Raw genomic sequence first — 17,886 nt, 5'->3', positions numbered from 1 at the left:
AGTATTACTGATATCGAATGATATCATATCAAAATATCGATATTAGTGCCCACCCTTACTAAACATGTATTTAGTAAAAATTGAATGCAGTGATACTAGCTTTGATTCTCACATACTTGGGTATAAAAGAAAATCACCTCACAAAAGTATTATTTATAATGGCACAACATGAAAAAAATAAAAAAATAAACAAAAAAAACAACAAATCAACAGATTAATGTGAGGAACTGATTTTAGGTGGTCCAATGCTTGGAATGCATCACTTGCAGAGTTACGGGACAGCAGTCATGTGAGGAATAGTAAACAGTAGCTCGCAAAGGCCACTGGGAGGTGAATGTTCCCTGGGACACATTCTGAGTGGACGGAGCAGCACAGGGTCTAAGGGTGCTAGATCCAGGATCAATCCAATGCAAAATCCCTGTATGATTAAGGGGGGGGGGGGGGGGGGGGGGGGGGAATGAAGTAGTAGCAGCTTGTCCTGGCTGCATATCTAAAGAGTTTCATTTTTTGCTGACTGCCATGCTTCATACTGAATATCTGGAACATTCACCCAACACTTGCAAGACACGTTGCATTATGGGGGATCTGGCAGCTATGACCTCACCGCATTAAAAACGATTTCACACTATAACAGGTCGCGTTATAATGGGGTAGCACTGCATTTTGAAAAGTTAATGTACTTCCAAGTCAGCCCACTTTCAAGACAGCAAAGGATGTAATAAGCATAAACTGGCTTTCTCACAAAACCAACTAATTTGTTCCCATCATTTTCAAATAATTGAGTTCCCCAATTAGTTTTATGACACGTGCAGATCCAAGACATGCTTATCTATAGCATTTAGTTTTTGTAACTCAATGGGATATCTGTTTCCGAATGCCTCAGGTCATGATAACACTGTCCAGTTGAACCGGTTCACAGTGCATACCATATGATTACCCAGGAATAATTTTAATATTATATTTAGTATCTGTAAAGCAGGCACTGGGATTATCAATTGCAATTTACTGCAATTTGAATATACTGTATACACTGAAATGCACACCATCACTCTCACATACATACACACCTATCCACCCACGCCTGGCTTTTCAGAGAGTTAAGAATTCTTCTTTTGAAATTAATTTTCAGTAGAATTCCTCACATGCTGTTGAGACCTTGTTATTGTGGCTTCCCACTCATAGTAACTGAACTGTGCCCCATCTCTAGCCTGGGATTTTACGACTGATCAGTATGTAGGCTGTTCAGTCTAGAAAGATGCTGACCTCCCAAGTAGTAATGACATTATTATGACTTTCGCTGCTGCGACTGCTGTGAAAGTGATGTAGAGTATATATAGATCTGAAAATGATGTGCTCTGTAATTGAAATGGTTTTCTTTCTAGGAGTGCTTGGTAAGCGCTAATAGCTATTGATTAAATATCCCTTGGCAATTTTCACCAGCAGAAATCTAATCTTGAATTTCAATAACCCTTTTTTCTTGGGTGAGCCAGAGCCAGATGTAACACTGTCTTTAACAGAGTACTTTTGGCTAGGAGCCTAGGATGATTCAGCTAATTTTGGGTTGTGGAGGTATTATAATAAAAACGTATGTATAGTACATTTAGAGCAAGTAAACCACAGTAAGGTAGATTAACATACACTTTTTTTTAAGCAGCACGAAAATGGATCTACCATGTTTTGCAGAAGTCCATAGTCCGAGACTTGGAATCTCTCCCTCCCCTTCTGTCCTGCCTGGAGCAAACTATTATACTGCAGCTTTATTATTTTAAACAACTTTATTATTTAAAAAACAAACCACAGCAAAACACAGTGTGCATCACCTCCTTAAAAACAGGGGCTTACATAAACATGAAAGCAATTTCACAGACCACAAAGAGCACAGCCACTGCTGTTTTTCTTCTTTATATAAGCTTGTTGTACACTTGTATGCACAGGCTGTCACATGCTGGTTTTTATTATTTTACAATGGCTTTGCTGCATTTTGCTCAAGCATTAAGGACCAGATTCTGCTTGAAACAGGTGTGTATTCTTTTTCCTCTCGAAGAAATACTCTACATCACAAATAACTAAATAAAATAATAACGGAAATTTCACATTTCGTAGTTCTTTTCAAATCATCTAGTCTAGTAGCTGAACCCATGTGGTATAATAATCTTTTGTGTGCACTAGAGATGCTACAGTGATTTATGGAATGATGAGCCCCTAAAATAGATAGTACAGTTTATTTGCAGGCATAACTATGTAATCAGAAATCACATTTTTATATAAATAGTTATCAAAAGTTTGCATTTTTTTTAATAAACTGCATGGCAACATACAGTACCCCACTGCTGTGCATTGTTTAGCCAACAGTACAAAGCCATAATGACAGTTACTTGTTTTTTATTGCGCGTTTTTCAGTGCACCCTATGATCAAACAAACTGACGTAGATGTTGATGCTGCTAACAAAAGGGTTTACCGCTCCAAAAAAGTTCAGGCTATTTAATCTGCATGGACAAAATTATACTGCTGTATATAGAAGCTTGTAGTTTATAGAAAAAAAGAAAACACAATTTGTCTTTCAAAGCAATATGAAAAGAAAACGGGTCAAAGTCTGCGATGCCTTACACTTAGAGGCTTATAATAATGATACTGAAGCAATCTCGGTTAACCGAGATCGCTCCAATGGTGTTAGGAAGTGGGATTACGTCACCTACCAGTCCGGCTGCTGCCTTCACTGTGCACGCTACAATACATTAGGTAAAAGGGTTATGCAATAAAATGCTTGAAGCCATGCTAGTGTCTATTTTTTGTTTTAGCACTGCACTCTCTGAATCTGACACTATTCAACTGAGTGTCTGTAATGCTAATTATTACTGATTAGAAAGGTCTTGGCAAGTTTTTTTTGAGTTTTGTTGCTGGGATAAATCTAACTTAATTTCCATAACCCTTGCTGTTTACAGACATATTGAAAAGGCCCTTTTGGAATAATGCTACTTTGCGTATGAAAAACAGTTCATCCTGTCAAATCTCCTTCTTTAAAGCATCAACAGATAAGAGATTACTATCTCTAAAATTCATTCTTTTTTATGTCATTTTCATTTTGCAAAACGAAAAGAGGCAAAGTCCCAAACCATTACAACAACTGCTTAAAAATGCATTAGCTATGGCTGTGTAATGGAGTAAAGAAGACAGCTCACTGTCCTTTGCAAATGATCTACGTGGGATAAAACTGGACGGTTATTTATAGGTGACAACCAATTTTTGCCACATGCTCCAAACATTTGAAACTGTAATAACATTCCTAAACTACAAATTTTTAGGGATGAATTCAATAAAAAATTACAGAACTATTTTATGACTTATTTTTTTCAAATTCCATAGTTCAGTCGCACACAAACACTCCCATGCAATACAAAAATGCTTGTGTTAACAGTCTGCAATTGAAAATACATAAACAAACCTCCACAAACTATTCACTGAACGGAATCTTAGAACAAGAAAATAACGGTGTTGCATTTTTTTTGGAAAGGGGTAATAGGCGCCTTTTCAGCACTCCAGTATGAACAATTAAAAAAAGGACTGTCTTCCTCTAATCATTTAAAATATTGTTTAATCATTATCCCTATGACAGACACATTAAAAAGAAATGAGGAGCAACATGAAGTCCATTAGTGTCAAAACAGCCGTTGATGTGAGCTTAGTTGTCTACAGGCTGCACCTTGCCACAGCTTCCAATAAAATAAAGAGTGCACACACTACAGGATTAGAAACTAATCAGCCAGGACCGCTGATTACAATATGTATGACTGGAACAGTAATAAGCTGATTAATTAAAATAAGGGAGAATAAGAATCACAGGGCTCTTCTGATGTTGTAAAGAGGCCTACTTTAGGTTTATCGTAGAATTCATACCAACAAAAAAAAAATAAATAAATAAATTTAAAAGAGGGGCAACAGCCAGTATTTTGTTATCTCTCAATAGCATAATCTTCTTGCAAGTCCTGTTATTACTATTGTGTTTACATTTTGCTTCTGCAGTCTACCCTTTCAGCCGTTTATCCTGACAGCACAATGTAGAATTACTCCATCCCTAAAACCTTGTATGCAGTGAATTGAGTTCACAACTTCATCTGGGAGTAGTATGTTAAACAGACTTCACCAGAGTCAAAGTTAAAATTCAATATGGAAAACTAAACATCTAGAGGAAAGGGACTTCAGATACTGTTACTGTAATGAAAGGTTAAAGTGTGTTTTTTTAAAGCTTTGGTTCTTACCCCATTTAGGTTATAATAACGGCCGCAAAAGACTCGGCTCGACTCAGACTCCACCTCGTGTGACTCGGACTCGTGACTTTGGGCTCGGTCCGGTCCACCCCCCCACCCCACACAAACTGCAACCATCTCAGACCACGATTTGTTTTCAATTTTGCATTAAGTTTTATAAGGAATAAATAACATCAGCATGGTAAACAAGGAGTAATGATCTGCCTTTTAACAAGCCTTTCTCTGTACTACTTTATAACGTATTGTTTATTATAGCATTGTAAAAATATATTTCTAAAACAGTATTTCTGAAAAATACTTAATTTAATTTTGCTGAGCTCCCTGAATACAATACTGAAAACAACAGAACATTGGCCATGATCATAATTGAGTTTACTGTAAACAACAATTAATGAAAAAAGAATAATCATCTAAGTTATACTCTTTTAGAGCTTGTTAATTCATGTCAGAAAGTCACTTTGTGATTAAATAATCTGTGCTTTGTTTCTAATCTCCTCTCATTCCCAGCACACGCCATCACTGTTAGCAAGCAACGTCAATGAATTCACCTGGCAAATTCAGTGTAACACTAGGCACTAAAGTCTCAAACCGAAAATGGCCTACTGTCAAATAGGCAAATACATCAGACTGATATGACAGAAGGACTGATTGATAGCAAAAAAAAGAAACGACAGAATAACTTAATACCACTTATTTTACTAAAATGAAAATAATTTATTATTGACGCGGGGAAAAACACATTGACAATATGATGTGCAGCATTAACCTAGAAATCTGTCTTTATTCCATTATGAACCTACACAAAGGGTAAATACATGAATATAACATGTTTTGTGCAAAAGGGAAAAGATAAAAAACACATTGTCTGAAATCTAATGAACTGAAGCACGATCTCGTAAATGCATCACTGTATTACAGACTTAATAAAAGTGCAAATGCAATGAAAGTGAAACAATGTTTCTGTTTATCAAAACAAACAAAAATAATGCTAATTTTATTATTTAAGAACACTGTATAAATACAGTTCCAGCAATGTCTAAATCGGATTTGCAGATTTTACCCGAATTGAAGTCAAAGTAGACGGAGGTATATAGTCGGAGGTAATCTAACTTTCATTTCTTATCGGTACAGTGTTATTTCAAGTCTAATTATATTACGTATATATATATATATATATATATATATATATATATATATATATATATATATATATATATATATATATATATATATATATAGATAGATAGATAGATAGATAGATAGATAGATAGATAGATACACACACACACACACACTTTGATTTAGGAAGCGGTTGCTTAATTGGATATGTGTATTCCTCTTGTGTTTGATTTTTCATTCCAGTACACTGCAGTGATATGCTTATGATCCATCATTCTTGTGCAGTTATGAATTAGACAGTTAATATAATGAGTCCGCACAATGCTGAAAAACAAAAAAATGGCTTAAGCAAGATAAAGGAAGTTATTACAAATAGAACCCATCCAAAAATAATTGTGAAATAAGTTACAACCTTTAAAACTATTAATTAATGCAGCTCATGGCAAGCATGTTTCAAGATAAAACACTTGCTCCTACAGCTACAACTACCTGCTTGTTACAATGTGGGGAGCACGGAAAACTAAACCAATAGAGAATGGAAGAGACACCATGTAATCATACTTGTGATACAGGTTGGGGGGGGGGGGGGGGGGGGGTGGACCAGGTCAACCGTCTGCAGACCCCGGGGAAAACCAGGTCAACCTGCAGCAGCCAACCATGGAGTAGTTTACCTAACACAGTGATATCTTTTAATACAGGTAAATGGTCAATTTCTAGTAATAGCCATTATAGCAATCATACCAAATAACACACAAAGCATTTGTAGAATAATTTTTTTTTTTTTTAATTGAATTTTATAAGCACAATTTAATATCTGCATTAAAATCATTATTTTCCTTTTTTTTTGTGGAATGGCAGTAACCTTTTCCAGGCAGTTTCCAGGTTGGAGTGAATGACTATACTTTTATACAGAATGTATCCAGGTACATGTTAGTTAAGATGCAATTCTTCATTACACTATAATAACAAGTATGTCAGTGATGTTAAGTGTTTTGTAGCTGATAATTGCCATTGATTGCTCACACCATCTTACAGCAATGTACTGTAATTTGCAAAGTTTTTAAAAAGGCATTATTATTTGCTTGAAATTGTAAAACATAGAACAATATTTTGTGTCTGCAGTGCTCACTAAACTAACCGAAGACTTCTCCGTTTTGATGTAAGGTACAATAGCAGCCCATATCTAACAATCATTTAATCCACCACACTCTTTTTTTGTGGGTTTTTGAAGCCACACACAATACTTTTAGTGCGAGCACACACAAGGCAAGAGCTCTTGAATCAGCCACTAGTTTGGGCTCATTTACAATACTAAGCATTTAATATTTCCATGTTTATTTTAAGCACAAAGATGACATGTTCTGCTTAATTTTATGTTACCACGGAAAAAAAATGTAAGTAAATATAGTGCTAATAAAAACAAACGCTAATTGCTTATGTCACGCAAGTTAATAAAAAATTAAAAAAAAAACACAACTTAAAAAGGGTCAGTGTATATATAAAAAAAAAAAAAAATCTTAACGTTCTGTTAAAAAGTTTAAAATAACCTTGTTTGTTTCTTGTTTGTCAAAAGATGCTTGTTTAAATACGGGGTGTATTTTATAATTCGCTGGATCACCATGTTTGTCTCAAACATCAGGTCACAAAGAAATTGCAGGCAGTAGGCTATAGTTACTGCGACGAGTATGTATTCTGTCTACATGTTTTCTGCAGAGAATATGGATTTCCAGTGCCTTGTACCCTCGAACCATAATCAGGGGTTCACGTAACTGGTACGCTTGCGGACCAATGAAAGAATGTGGCCTTGGCAGTTATTCAGTTGTATAAGACGCAAGTGTACAGTCAGTATATTTTTTAACAGAAAAGCATTTCTAATAAAGGCTGAGAAAGTGCTCACGGTTTGAAGGTGAGCTATACATGCATGGATTATTCCAGGAGAGTGGGGGGTCTACAACTATGTCAGCAATCGAACTATACAACCAACACCCCCCCGCCCAGTCACTCATTACACAAGTGCACAAGAAAATAAATATATATGATTCTTAATTTTTCACCAGCAACTTCCTTTCGTTCCATTATTTTTGTCATTTTCTGCGTGAACCGTACAACTGCACCATAACTGTTTAATGCACAGTACTTGTTTTAGTACTAACAGATATGTTTGCGGACCAATGCCAATAGCAATTACATAACCATGAACAGTCGTCCCGCAAGCACCGTGGTTAACAATTCATGTAATGTAAACCACTGCTTAAATGAAACAACCATATTTTTTTCAGTACATTTATTGTTTTTTTGTTGTAAAAAAAAACAAATATAATAAAAATAATATAATTTTATATAATAATTATTATTATCATTCAACTATTAATGTTAAGAAGTGTTTCATCCCGAATTTCTAATTCCATTAATAGATTAATAAAATAAATAAATAAATAAATAAATAAATCCTCCCCCCCAGATCTGCACTGGTCACATCAATGGCCCTGGGGGACTGAGTAAAAGTGGAAAACTGACAATCAGCTGAGATTTTTCATATCTGGATATTAGTTTAGTGACCATTAACCTTATTCTTCAAAGCCCTTCTAGAATTGTTTCATTTTTCAAACTGGCAATCATGTTGTCACAAGGGAGTCAGTTCAAAAGATTATTAAAATACTTACGTTGCCCCCAGCGCCCTGTTCTTGGGTTCAGGTAATTTGGATAGAGACCGTTTGGCCTGTCCATTTTCTGCAGCTGTTTTCGAATGTGCATGACCTAATTGGTATTAAAAGAAATGAAAATCAATTAGGGTGCTAACTGGCAATGTATTACCAGAATTAGCTGTGCAAGATGTTACACAGCTGTAGGTTCTTCTTGTTATTGAGCAGCCATTAGTAATCATGTAGTGACTCCATTTCAGTTTCTCCAATCCTGCCAGTTACCGCAGTGATCGATCTGTATGTATGTGACCAGTCGGCACTAAATTGCACAAAAAAAAAAAAAAAAAAAAAAAAAAAAAAAAAAAACACAATCAAACTCTGTTTCTGAGACTGATTGGCAATGAGCTAACCTATTACATTTCCTAGTCACAGTCATTGCCTACAGGAATATGGTTCACTCCTCTGAAGTTGATTGTACAATTTAAAATTTTGCATGTTGTCTGAAAGTAGGGCACAATTTATTTGTATCTTTTAGTATAAACAGGCAAATCACCAGTATGACCTGATCACAGTTCTAGTCGAAATATATGTGATTTGTTCAAGGTTTCTTTTAGTATTTCTAAAAACTACGCACTGTTGATTGTTTAATAGTTATGAATGATTTGTCAGGAGAAAAACCTAAAAAGGCATCTTTGTTTAGCTACTACACTGTTATGGAGTGTTGAACAAAGCACAATGTCGTACATGAACTGTCCTAGTCGGGTTTACACTGCCTCTCGGACGGACCTAAGCTGGCGCTGAGCCACGTCTTTAGTTGGCCACTTTTAGGACAGCTGCAAGTTGGCCGTGTGTGTTTACACTGCAGAAAAATGACAGAGATAGCCTAAAGCCGCCCTAAAAACGGAGTGTAAACGCACCATGTGTGTTGCCCCACTGGAATTCACAGCCCCTGTCTGTTTTTTTGAAAGGCAGGATGGTGTGAAGTGGGCAGATGTTTGCTGGAAACTCACAACTGTTCAGAACTTAGCTGTACAGTAATAGTGACTGCTGGGAGCAATATTCCATGTGCTCCTGTACCGTAACACTACTTTGTTGTCTACACTTCTAAAAGCTTACCACAGTAAAAGCATAGTATAACCATGGGAAAAGCATAGTGAAAACCAAAAAAAAGCCATGCATAACCATGGGAAAAGCATGGTGAAACTGCAAAAATACCATGCGAAAATACTGGGGTAAACCTTTATAAGGGTAGCTTAACACAACACTGCCTACCTCTTCCTGCGCCACATAAAAAAAAATAAATAAATAAATAAATAAATAAATAAATAAAAAATAAAATCTGCATATGCATTAAAAACAACTTTCAAATCTGATGCAACCTTCTCTGTAGCATCTACCATGTTTACAACTTTTGTACAAAATTACAATATGTGACCAAAAAAGCTGTGTGTTTTCTGTACAGACGATACTTTTATTCTCCTTTGTTGCTTTTCAAAAAAATGGGACAACGTAAAAGGTCTTTGATAGTGATAATGATGTGATAAGGAGCACAAACCAGTATATATATATATATATATATATATATATATATATATATATATAAGACTTGAAATAACACTATACCAATAAGAAATGAAAGTTAGATTACCTCCGACTATATACCTCCGTCTACTTTGACTTCAATTCGGGTAAAATCTGCAAATCCGATTTAGACATTGCTGGAACTGTATATATACAGTGTTCTTAAATAATAAAATTTGCATTATTTTTATTTGTTTTGATAAACAGAAACATTGTTTCACTTTCATTGCATTTGCACTTTTATTAAGTCTGTAATACAGTGATGCATTTACGAGATCGTGCTTCAGTTCATTAGATTTCAGACAATGTGTTTTTTATCTTTTCCCTTTTGCACAAAACATATTATATTCATGTATTTACCCTTTGTGTAGGTTCATAATGGAATAAAGACAGATTTCTAGGTTAATGCTGCACATCATATTGTCAATGTGTTTTTCCCCGCGTCAATAATAAATTATTTTCATTTTAGTAAAATAAGTGGTATTAAGTTATTCTGTCGTTTCTTTTTTTTATGTTGCTATCAATCAGTCCTTCTGTCATATCAGTCTGATGTATTTGCCTATTTGACAGTAGGCAATTTTAGGTTTGAGACTTCAGTGCCTAGTTTTACACTGAATTTGCCAGATGAATTCATTGACCTTGCTTGCCAACAGTGATGGCGTGTGCTGGGAATGAGAGGAGATTAGAAACAAAGCACAGAATATTTAATCACACAGCAACTTTCTGATATGAATTAACAAGCTCTAAAAGTATGAGTATAACTTATATGATTATTCTTTTTTCATTAATTTTTGTTTATATATATATACATATATACACACACACACACACAATGCGCCAAACATATCACTTAGCGTTGAGGCCAAAAAGCTCCATCTTGGTCTCATCAGACCATATAATCTTCTTCCACTTGGTCTCAGAGTCTCCTACATGCCTTCTGGCAAACTCTAGCCGAGATTTGATGCAAGTTTTTTTTCAACTTTTTGTGAAGTTGTTACCGAAAGGGATGACGGTAAGAGGGTATTTCCCGGTCAAAGATACAGAGTATGCTATTGTTGCCGTATGCACAGTGTCTCCAAGCTCAGCCGTGAAAGACTGTAACTCCTTTAAAGTTGCCATAGGCCTCTTGGTGGCCTCCCTGACTAGTGCCCTTCTTGCCCGGATATTCACTTTTTGAGGATAGCCTGTTCTAGACAGAGTCACGGTTGTGCCACATTCTCTCCATTAATAATGGACTTTACAGTGTTCCAGGGATATTCAATGCCTTGGAAATGTTCTTATATCCTACACCTGATTGGTGCTTTTGAAAAACCTTATTCTGGATTTGCTTTGAACGTTCCTTCGTCTTCATGATGTAGTTTTTGTTAGGAAATGTACTAACCAACTGTGGGACCTCCCAGAGACAGGTGTATTTAACCTGAAATCATGTGAAATACCTTAATTGCACACAGGTGGACTCCACTGAACTAATTATGTGACTTCTAAAGACAGCTGGTTGCACCAGAGCTTATTTAGGTGTGTCATAACAATGGGGGTGGATAATTATGCAATCAATTATTTTCTGTTTTATATTTGTAATTAATGTAGAACAATTTGTAGATTTTATTTTTCACTTTTGACATTATGGACTCTTAATTAAATCCATTTTGATTCCATGTTGTAACAATAAAATGTGGAAAAGTCCAAGGGGGATGAATACTTTTGAGAGCCACTACACACACACACACACACTACACACACACACACACACACACACACACACACACACACACACTACACACACACACACACACTTTAATAAATTTAGTAGTCGCCAATTGTTTTTTTTTTTTTTTTTTTTTTTTTTTTAATCATTGCCTCCCCAATTTGGACATTATTTTTAGGATCAGCTCACCGCTAACACCCCTCACTGACTCGGGCGGGGCGAAGACGAACACACACTGTCCCCTGAAGTGTGTGCCATCAGCTGACCGCTTTTTTTACACACTGCAGGCCCACCATGCAGCCACCTCAGAGATATAGCGTCGGAGGTCAACGCAGCACTGGGCTGCTTACAGGCAAGAGCACAGGCGCCCGGCTACACTAGAGGGGACGCAGGTGTGCGGTGAGCCAAGGACACCCTGGCCCACCTAAGTTCGAACCCCCCCACCACCAACCAACCCCCCCAAACCGGGTGGTGCTCAGCCAATTGTGAGCTGTCCCCTGGGAGCTCCCATCGACAGTTGGCAGTTGAATAGCCTGGACACGAATCACGACCTCCAGGCTATAGGGCGCATATTACACTCTACGCGGAGCAAGAAACAAGTTAAGTAAATCAAAGACATAAATACAATTGTTTTTAGTGAAGTTGATAAATGTTTTTAACATTTTCAAGAGAGTGCCTTCGATATTCATTTCTTCTTGACCTTTGCTAAATAGAAATATGATAGAAGCAATTGATTTTATGCCTTTAAGCATCTGTTACTATGACAGTAGTTATGCACAAGTGTAAATCAGTTCAGAGAACTCTTACTGCTGTTTTTTTCTTTTTTTTTTTTTTAAGAAAATAACAGTATTAATCTTTAAGGGAGGTTTTTTTTGGTTTAGACTGACTTTGAGTAACTTCTTAGTACAAACTTTGGAATAACAGATGTATACTACGCCTTGTATGTGTGTTAAGTGAACAGTAAAAAGCAAAGGGACAGTCCTGGATAATTTCAATAGAAATTAAAACATTTTTTTCTTAGCAAAATGCATTAGAAATGTAAATATTTCACTCACTTTATTGTAGTAGGCAGGGTTCCCTGTTAGATAGCTCATGTGAACAAACTCCATGTGCAGAGTGCCAAACTCAGACAGGATACTACTGCCTGCAGAAGCCCAGCCCCAGTTCCGCCCAACACCACTGTGAAGAGGAGGGAGACAGTTATTCCAGCTGCAAACAGGCAACCAGCACCAGCTTAACACTTTCCAGATGTACTGCATACAATGCCAATTTATGTTTTTATCTGCAGGATGCAGTAGCAAGCAGACCCATGGTCATTTCTTGAATAAATTCATCTTTCGCTGTTACTGCAGCAGTGCGTTTCATTTTAAAATACAAGTAATGCATTACATGTGCTGGGAGCATGGAAATGTAAGCCACCACAACAGGTACAATATAACAGCCAAAACAAATGAAACACTACTGAAGAGCAGCATGACATTGCTACAAAACGAAAATTACCTTCATGGTTACCAAAACACCTTAAACACTGTCTTACAAAACAGTTATACAGCGATACTGCTGAAGCTGGTATTACTTTATTATTACTACATGTTTTACCGTTGAGTGTTTTATAGTTATGCATGACTTTTTAAAAGCCATTCATTTCTTTAAAGTACAGTACATGTATCTCCCCCCCATCTCTTTTCAAATTCTGCCAGTTTTATCACATGCAGACACTTCACTAACAAAAGTGACATTAAAAGAAAAAGACAAAGTTGTTTTTTTTCTTTCTTTTAATTCGTGAAATATCTTACAATCTCTTAAGGATGCAACACAGGAGTTAGAAGGCTCATCTCTAAGAATGAGGGGTCAAAAAGCTTAGCTCAGTCATTCAGGTGGCTTGCTTTAATAATGCAGATTTAAAAGCATCACCTTTCCTCCAAGATTCCTACAACATGTCCCTGAGATGCTCTCTGAGGTCACTGCAATTAAAGCCAACACTTTTCAGTAGTAGTCAATTTACTTTAATTTGGTTGCGAGAAATGTTCTCTGGGTAAAATATCAGTCATCTTCTATCTTACCCGTCTCTTTACCTAATAAATCATAGGTCATAGAACAGAACATAACAAATCTAATATTTATCTGTGAGCTTCCAGTCTGCTTTCATTTAATCTGGTCTTAAAATTCTGGTTTGAATAATAATAAACCGGTTAATACAGGGGCTGGATTATCAGCCCTCTATCAAAGTAATCAGATGTGAAACTGACATGCAGCAAGCTTTCAAACATTTCAGAATATATGTCAAGGATGTCAGTAGCAAAACCACTCAAAATCAGTATAGACTCTTTAAATAAAAGGTTACAGTTTGTGATTTTTTTATTTTTTATTTACCTAAACATTAAATTTCTTCTTTATAATGGATGAGCAATTAAATCAAGTAAACAATCTTTTTGGGGACTAAAACCAATTAGCTATTCCTCTTGTGGATTATCCTGCCCACCGCTCTTTGTCTAGCCTGGAACACATTACAGTCTGCCCTCCACAGAGACAGCTCACATAACTTCTCTAAAACAATTAGGCGGTCCAGTAAACCTGAGCTGTTAATGGGGGCAAGATACTTTATTAACAACCTATTACCAGTTCAGAAGGAAACAGATGCTTCGATATTCTTTAACCCTCTACTCTCCTCAGCCACATCCTCAGTTTTAAAGCCATGCTAAAATGGGGTTAAGTCATTGGTTACTCAATTCAAACCCCTTTCACATAATTTAATGAGTAAATACTGTATATGCCTTCTATAAATTTAAAAGACCCGCAACAGCAGTATCACCCGTTATGTTATTCGTTTTCTAGCAATGCTGTACAACTGGATGGGATGTTTGGTTACATTTTAACTCAATAAATGGATTTGTGTAATTGTGACTTTCACAACATTCACAATTCGTTTACACTTGCCACTTTTAGAACAGCGTTGAGACTCTAAGGACAACTTGTAGTGTAAACCGAGCAGTCCTACACTGAGCTGTTATAAATGTAGCCTACTCGAGACCAGGCTCAGAGCCACTTTAGATCTTCCTTGCTTTACTGTGAACGCCCCCCGCGTCGGTGTAACTCGACCACCGCCTTGGGAACAAGACGCATAAACACACTCAACTGAAACAGCGCACAAGTAAATGGATAACATTTGGGTTACCACTGCACTTGGTGACATTTTGCTCATTAAAACCTTTTGACATATACAGAATATGATACCTGAAATTTAAACTGTTTGCAGCTATTTTTAGAGTCGAAGATCTAGTCAATCAGTGGGAAATTAAACAGGCAACAAATGACCCAACCACTACATATAGGTGGCCTACTTTTTAGTTTGTTTGCTTATTGTACAGTACTGTATTTTACATATTGATTTTCACCCTCTATTCCCACCCCTCCCCTTCCAGGACTCCCTCCTCTATCACTGATTCACATACTTACCTGCATCAGCCAGACTTACCCCAAAGAATCCCTTTATCATTGAAAACTTAGACAATGACAAAGCTGACCTTCAAAGGTTAAGTGCAGTTTATTTTAAATTGATAACTTATTTTTTATACTGCACTGCAGGAGAAAGTATGTACCTGGGGATTCGGTCAAGGATTTTTAAACACTAATATCTGGCCTAAAGTGTATTAAGGGGCTTTACTGTATATATTCCTGCCTGACTTTTATCCCTCTGCTATATTGCTTTTCTTCTAACCTGAATGGTTTAAAAACTAGACAGAAAGCAAAGGCTTTCTTATGCATGCTAGTGTAACAAACATACACAGTATACATAAGCCCATCTATTTATTTTTGCAGATATAGACAGCAGACTCAAAAAAAAAAAAAAAAAAAAAAAAAAAAGAAATTGAAGGTATCTGAAAAGCAAATCACTGATCAGCTGTAAAACATTTTAAGAGACTCCCCCCAAAAAAACACAGACACATCCCAAGTCTGTTGGTATATAACACAAAAAGACTTAGAAAGTGCACTTATGATAATTATATATATATAGTTGAAAAACTTTCTTGCTGACTCCTATCTATGTCACAACATGGAGAATTGATTAGTTTCACCAGCTGAACTTACCCTTGAAGTTGTCAGCTGCATGGGTTTCATACACACAATGTAGTATCTGGAGTGCACATATCATTAAGTCCTGCGGGGGCACACAATCGACTCGATGATGGAAATCCTCACCTTTTTAAATTTACCATCGCCCAGGGTATACCAGTCGGGGTGTTAAATGCAGGCAACAGCTTTTCTGCCAGCTGGGCAGCTTTGATCTTGAAAACCTGAAAGAGAAAACACACACACAGAGTCTTAGAATAAACAGGTTTAATAAGACTAAAGGGGACCTTATTATTAGTTTAGAAATTGATATGGCTCGTCATTCACTGCAGGATAAAAAAGAAAAGAAAGTATCCTCAGCCTTAAGCAATGATTTGGAAGCACAGTGGCTGGAATAAAATTTGAACTGTGGCAAATCCGACTTAAAACTGGGTAAGCTAACTGTACATATTGTTTAGCTAAAAATGCTAAAGTCAATCACAATCTTTACCAGTTTTTTTTTTTTAAAGCTGCTACAAGAACTGCAGCGTTACGATTAAAATGAAATCGACCATGCAAAACACAATTGCATTCTGGAGGCTACCAATGCAATGGGGCGCCAGAAACCTGGATGAGAAGACCTGTTATTCACACCTCCCAAGAGCAAGAAAGTTAGGCCCAGTTTATCAATGTAGGAAAATACTGATTAATAAAACAGAAACACACATTTGAGACAACCAAAAAATAGTAGCAAACAAAAAGTATATTGAACAAATCACAAACCAAGAGAACATGCTCTGTGCTTTGCAGGTTTCATTTGTATTCACCGCACAATGCTATAGTATGTTTCCTTTCACAGTTTCCCTTTTCAAAGAAGCAGGAGGAAATTAAACAGTGGGCCTCAGTTTGGGTGTAAACCAGTTTATATGGTGTTAAATCAATAGAGACAGTGAAATATACAGCATGATTAGAAACGTGACGATTCTAATCAATTGATACTACTAATGTACCTTTACTAATGTCCCCATCAAAATGTTACCATAGGCAAAGACTTACGTAAAAATCAAATAGGTATGTAAATTAGTACAGTAATGGCACCAGCTACAATTTTCCATTTCGAATTTCAGAGTGCAGAAATAAATCCTATTATTAAATACACTATGTGGAAATAACAAAATGTATCCATGGGGTCACCTGAATGCATAAGTGGGAAATAGGATTATTGAGACTCACAAGCAATTAAAAAAAAAAAAAACATAAATTAATCAAAGTATATCACAGTCTAAGCAACAAATATGAAAATATAGTATAGGACTTTCTCAGTGACGAAGAACATTGTAGTTCAATTATCTATAATTACCATTAATGATCTTCAGAATGTATAATTGAACTGTGATGTTGTCACCGCAGGAGGAACACATTTTGTTTGTTGATATGCTGGATTATGTACTGAGCAGCAGATTAATGCTGTGGGAACACAGGTGCAGTTGCATTATTTAGAAGGTTAGCACACAGACCACGACTGCTGAGCTAGAAACAGAGTATAAGCTGACACTCTCAGAAATTAATCTACTGTAGGGTAAAAAAAAAAAAAATTACCATCATGATGTTATCACATATTCCTTAACACCCACCCAGTATCCAGACAAGAATAAGAACTACCATGGGAATGTAAGCCTAATATCTCTAAGAGCCCCATGGTGAAAATAAATCTAAGCATTAAATAGACAAGGGGACCACTGAATTCATTTTAGCTTTGATAAATGCATGCCAGGATACGTTTACAGTGCTTCACTGGAAATAAAAAAAAACAGAATCCTCCTCTATCGCCCGGGACTTGTTATTACAGGGCCACAACCTACATGCTTCACTCGCTTTATTGCAGGCTAGTCAGTCTGGAAAGATTGCAGAAATAGGTTTTATATTAAGACCCAATCAATCAGCTGCTGCAACAATGTTAAACATAACTTTAGCATTCCATTTATCCAGTATATATATATATATATATATATATATATATATATATATATATATATATATATATATATATATATATATATATATATATATATATATATAATGTTATCCAGCTTTAGCTCAGGGTTCTGTTTTACAGTCAGGAGTATAATACAGTAAGCAACATTTCTCCTCATTAGTATGTTTTCTCCCGTCAGTAGGGGTAATTGGGACCCAACACGATTCACAAATCTCTGACTACGTACTGGTTAAATGTAACAATAATATTGGGGTAAATAAGCATAAAGTGACAATAAATTGAGCAATAAAGCCTCAATATCTCCCAGCCTTCCTCAGCCTCATCCCAATTGTATGTTGTGGCAGCATGTACTGTATGACTGCAACTTTGTTGTGTGTGGTAAAGGGGTTTTATTACAAGTGCTGAAGGTTTGCAGCCGTATTAACTACAGGGTTCACATTCAATTTTTTTCGTGACGATTAGTAATTAATTTTTATTAATTCTCATAACAGGACAGAAATACCACAATAAAAGGGCTTAGTTGTACA

The 17,886-nt window shown here is 36.2% G+C and overlaps 1 protein-coding gene across 1 annotated transcript in view; it reads right to left on the bottom strand.

The window, feature by feature from the left end:
- The window catches only part of LOC121320736 (mannosyl-oligosaccharide 1,2-alpha-mannosidase IB), a 93,525-nt gene that overhangs the window by 17,118 nt on the left and 58,521 nt on the right, over positions 1 to 17,886 (bottom strand). The window contains exons 7-9 of the mRNA XM_041259322.1: positions 15,514 to 15,608; positions 12,369 to 12,492; positions 8,049 to 8,142 (exon numbers count right to left, since the gene is read on the bottom strand). Coding sequence (XP_041115256.1) covers positions 8,049 to 8,142; positions 12,369 to 12,492; positions 15,514 to 15,608 — 313 coding nt within the window. The remainder of the gene's footprint in view (positions 1 to 8,048; positions 8,143 to 12,368; positions 12,493 to 15,513; positions 15,609 to 17,886) is intronic.

Source organism: Polyodon spathula, chromosome 9 (assembly GCF_017654505.1).
Source record: "Polyodon spathula isolate WHYD16114869_AA chromosome 9, ASM1765450v1, whole genome shotgun sequence".
Lineage (NCBI taxonomy): Eukaryota > Metazoa > Chordata > Actinopteri > Acipenseriformes > Polyodontidae > Polyodon > Polyodon spathula.
This window is presented reverse-complemented; position numbering and strand designations above follow the sequence as displayed.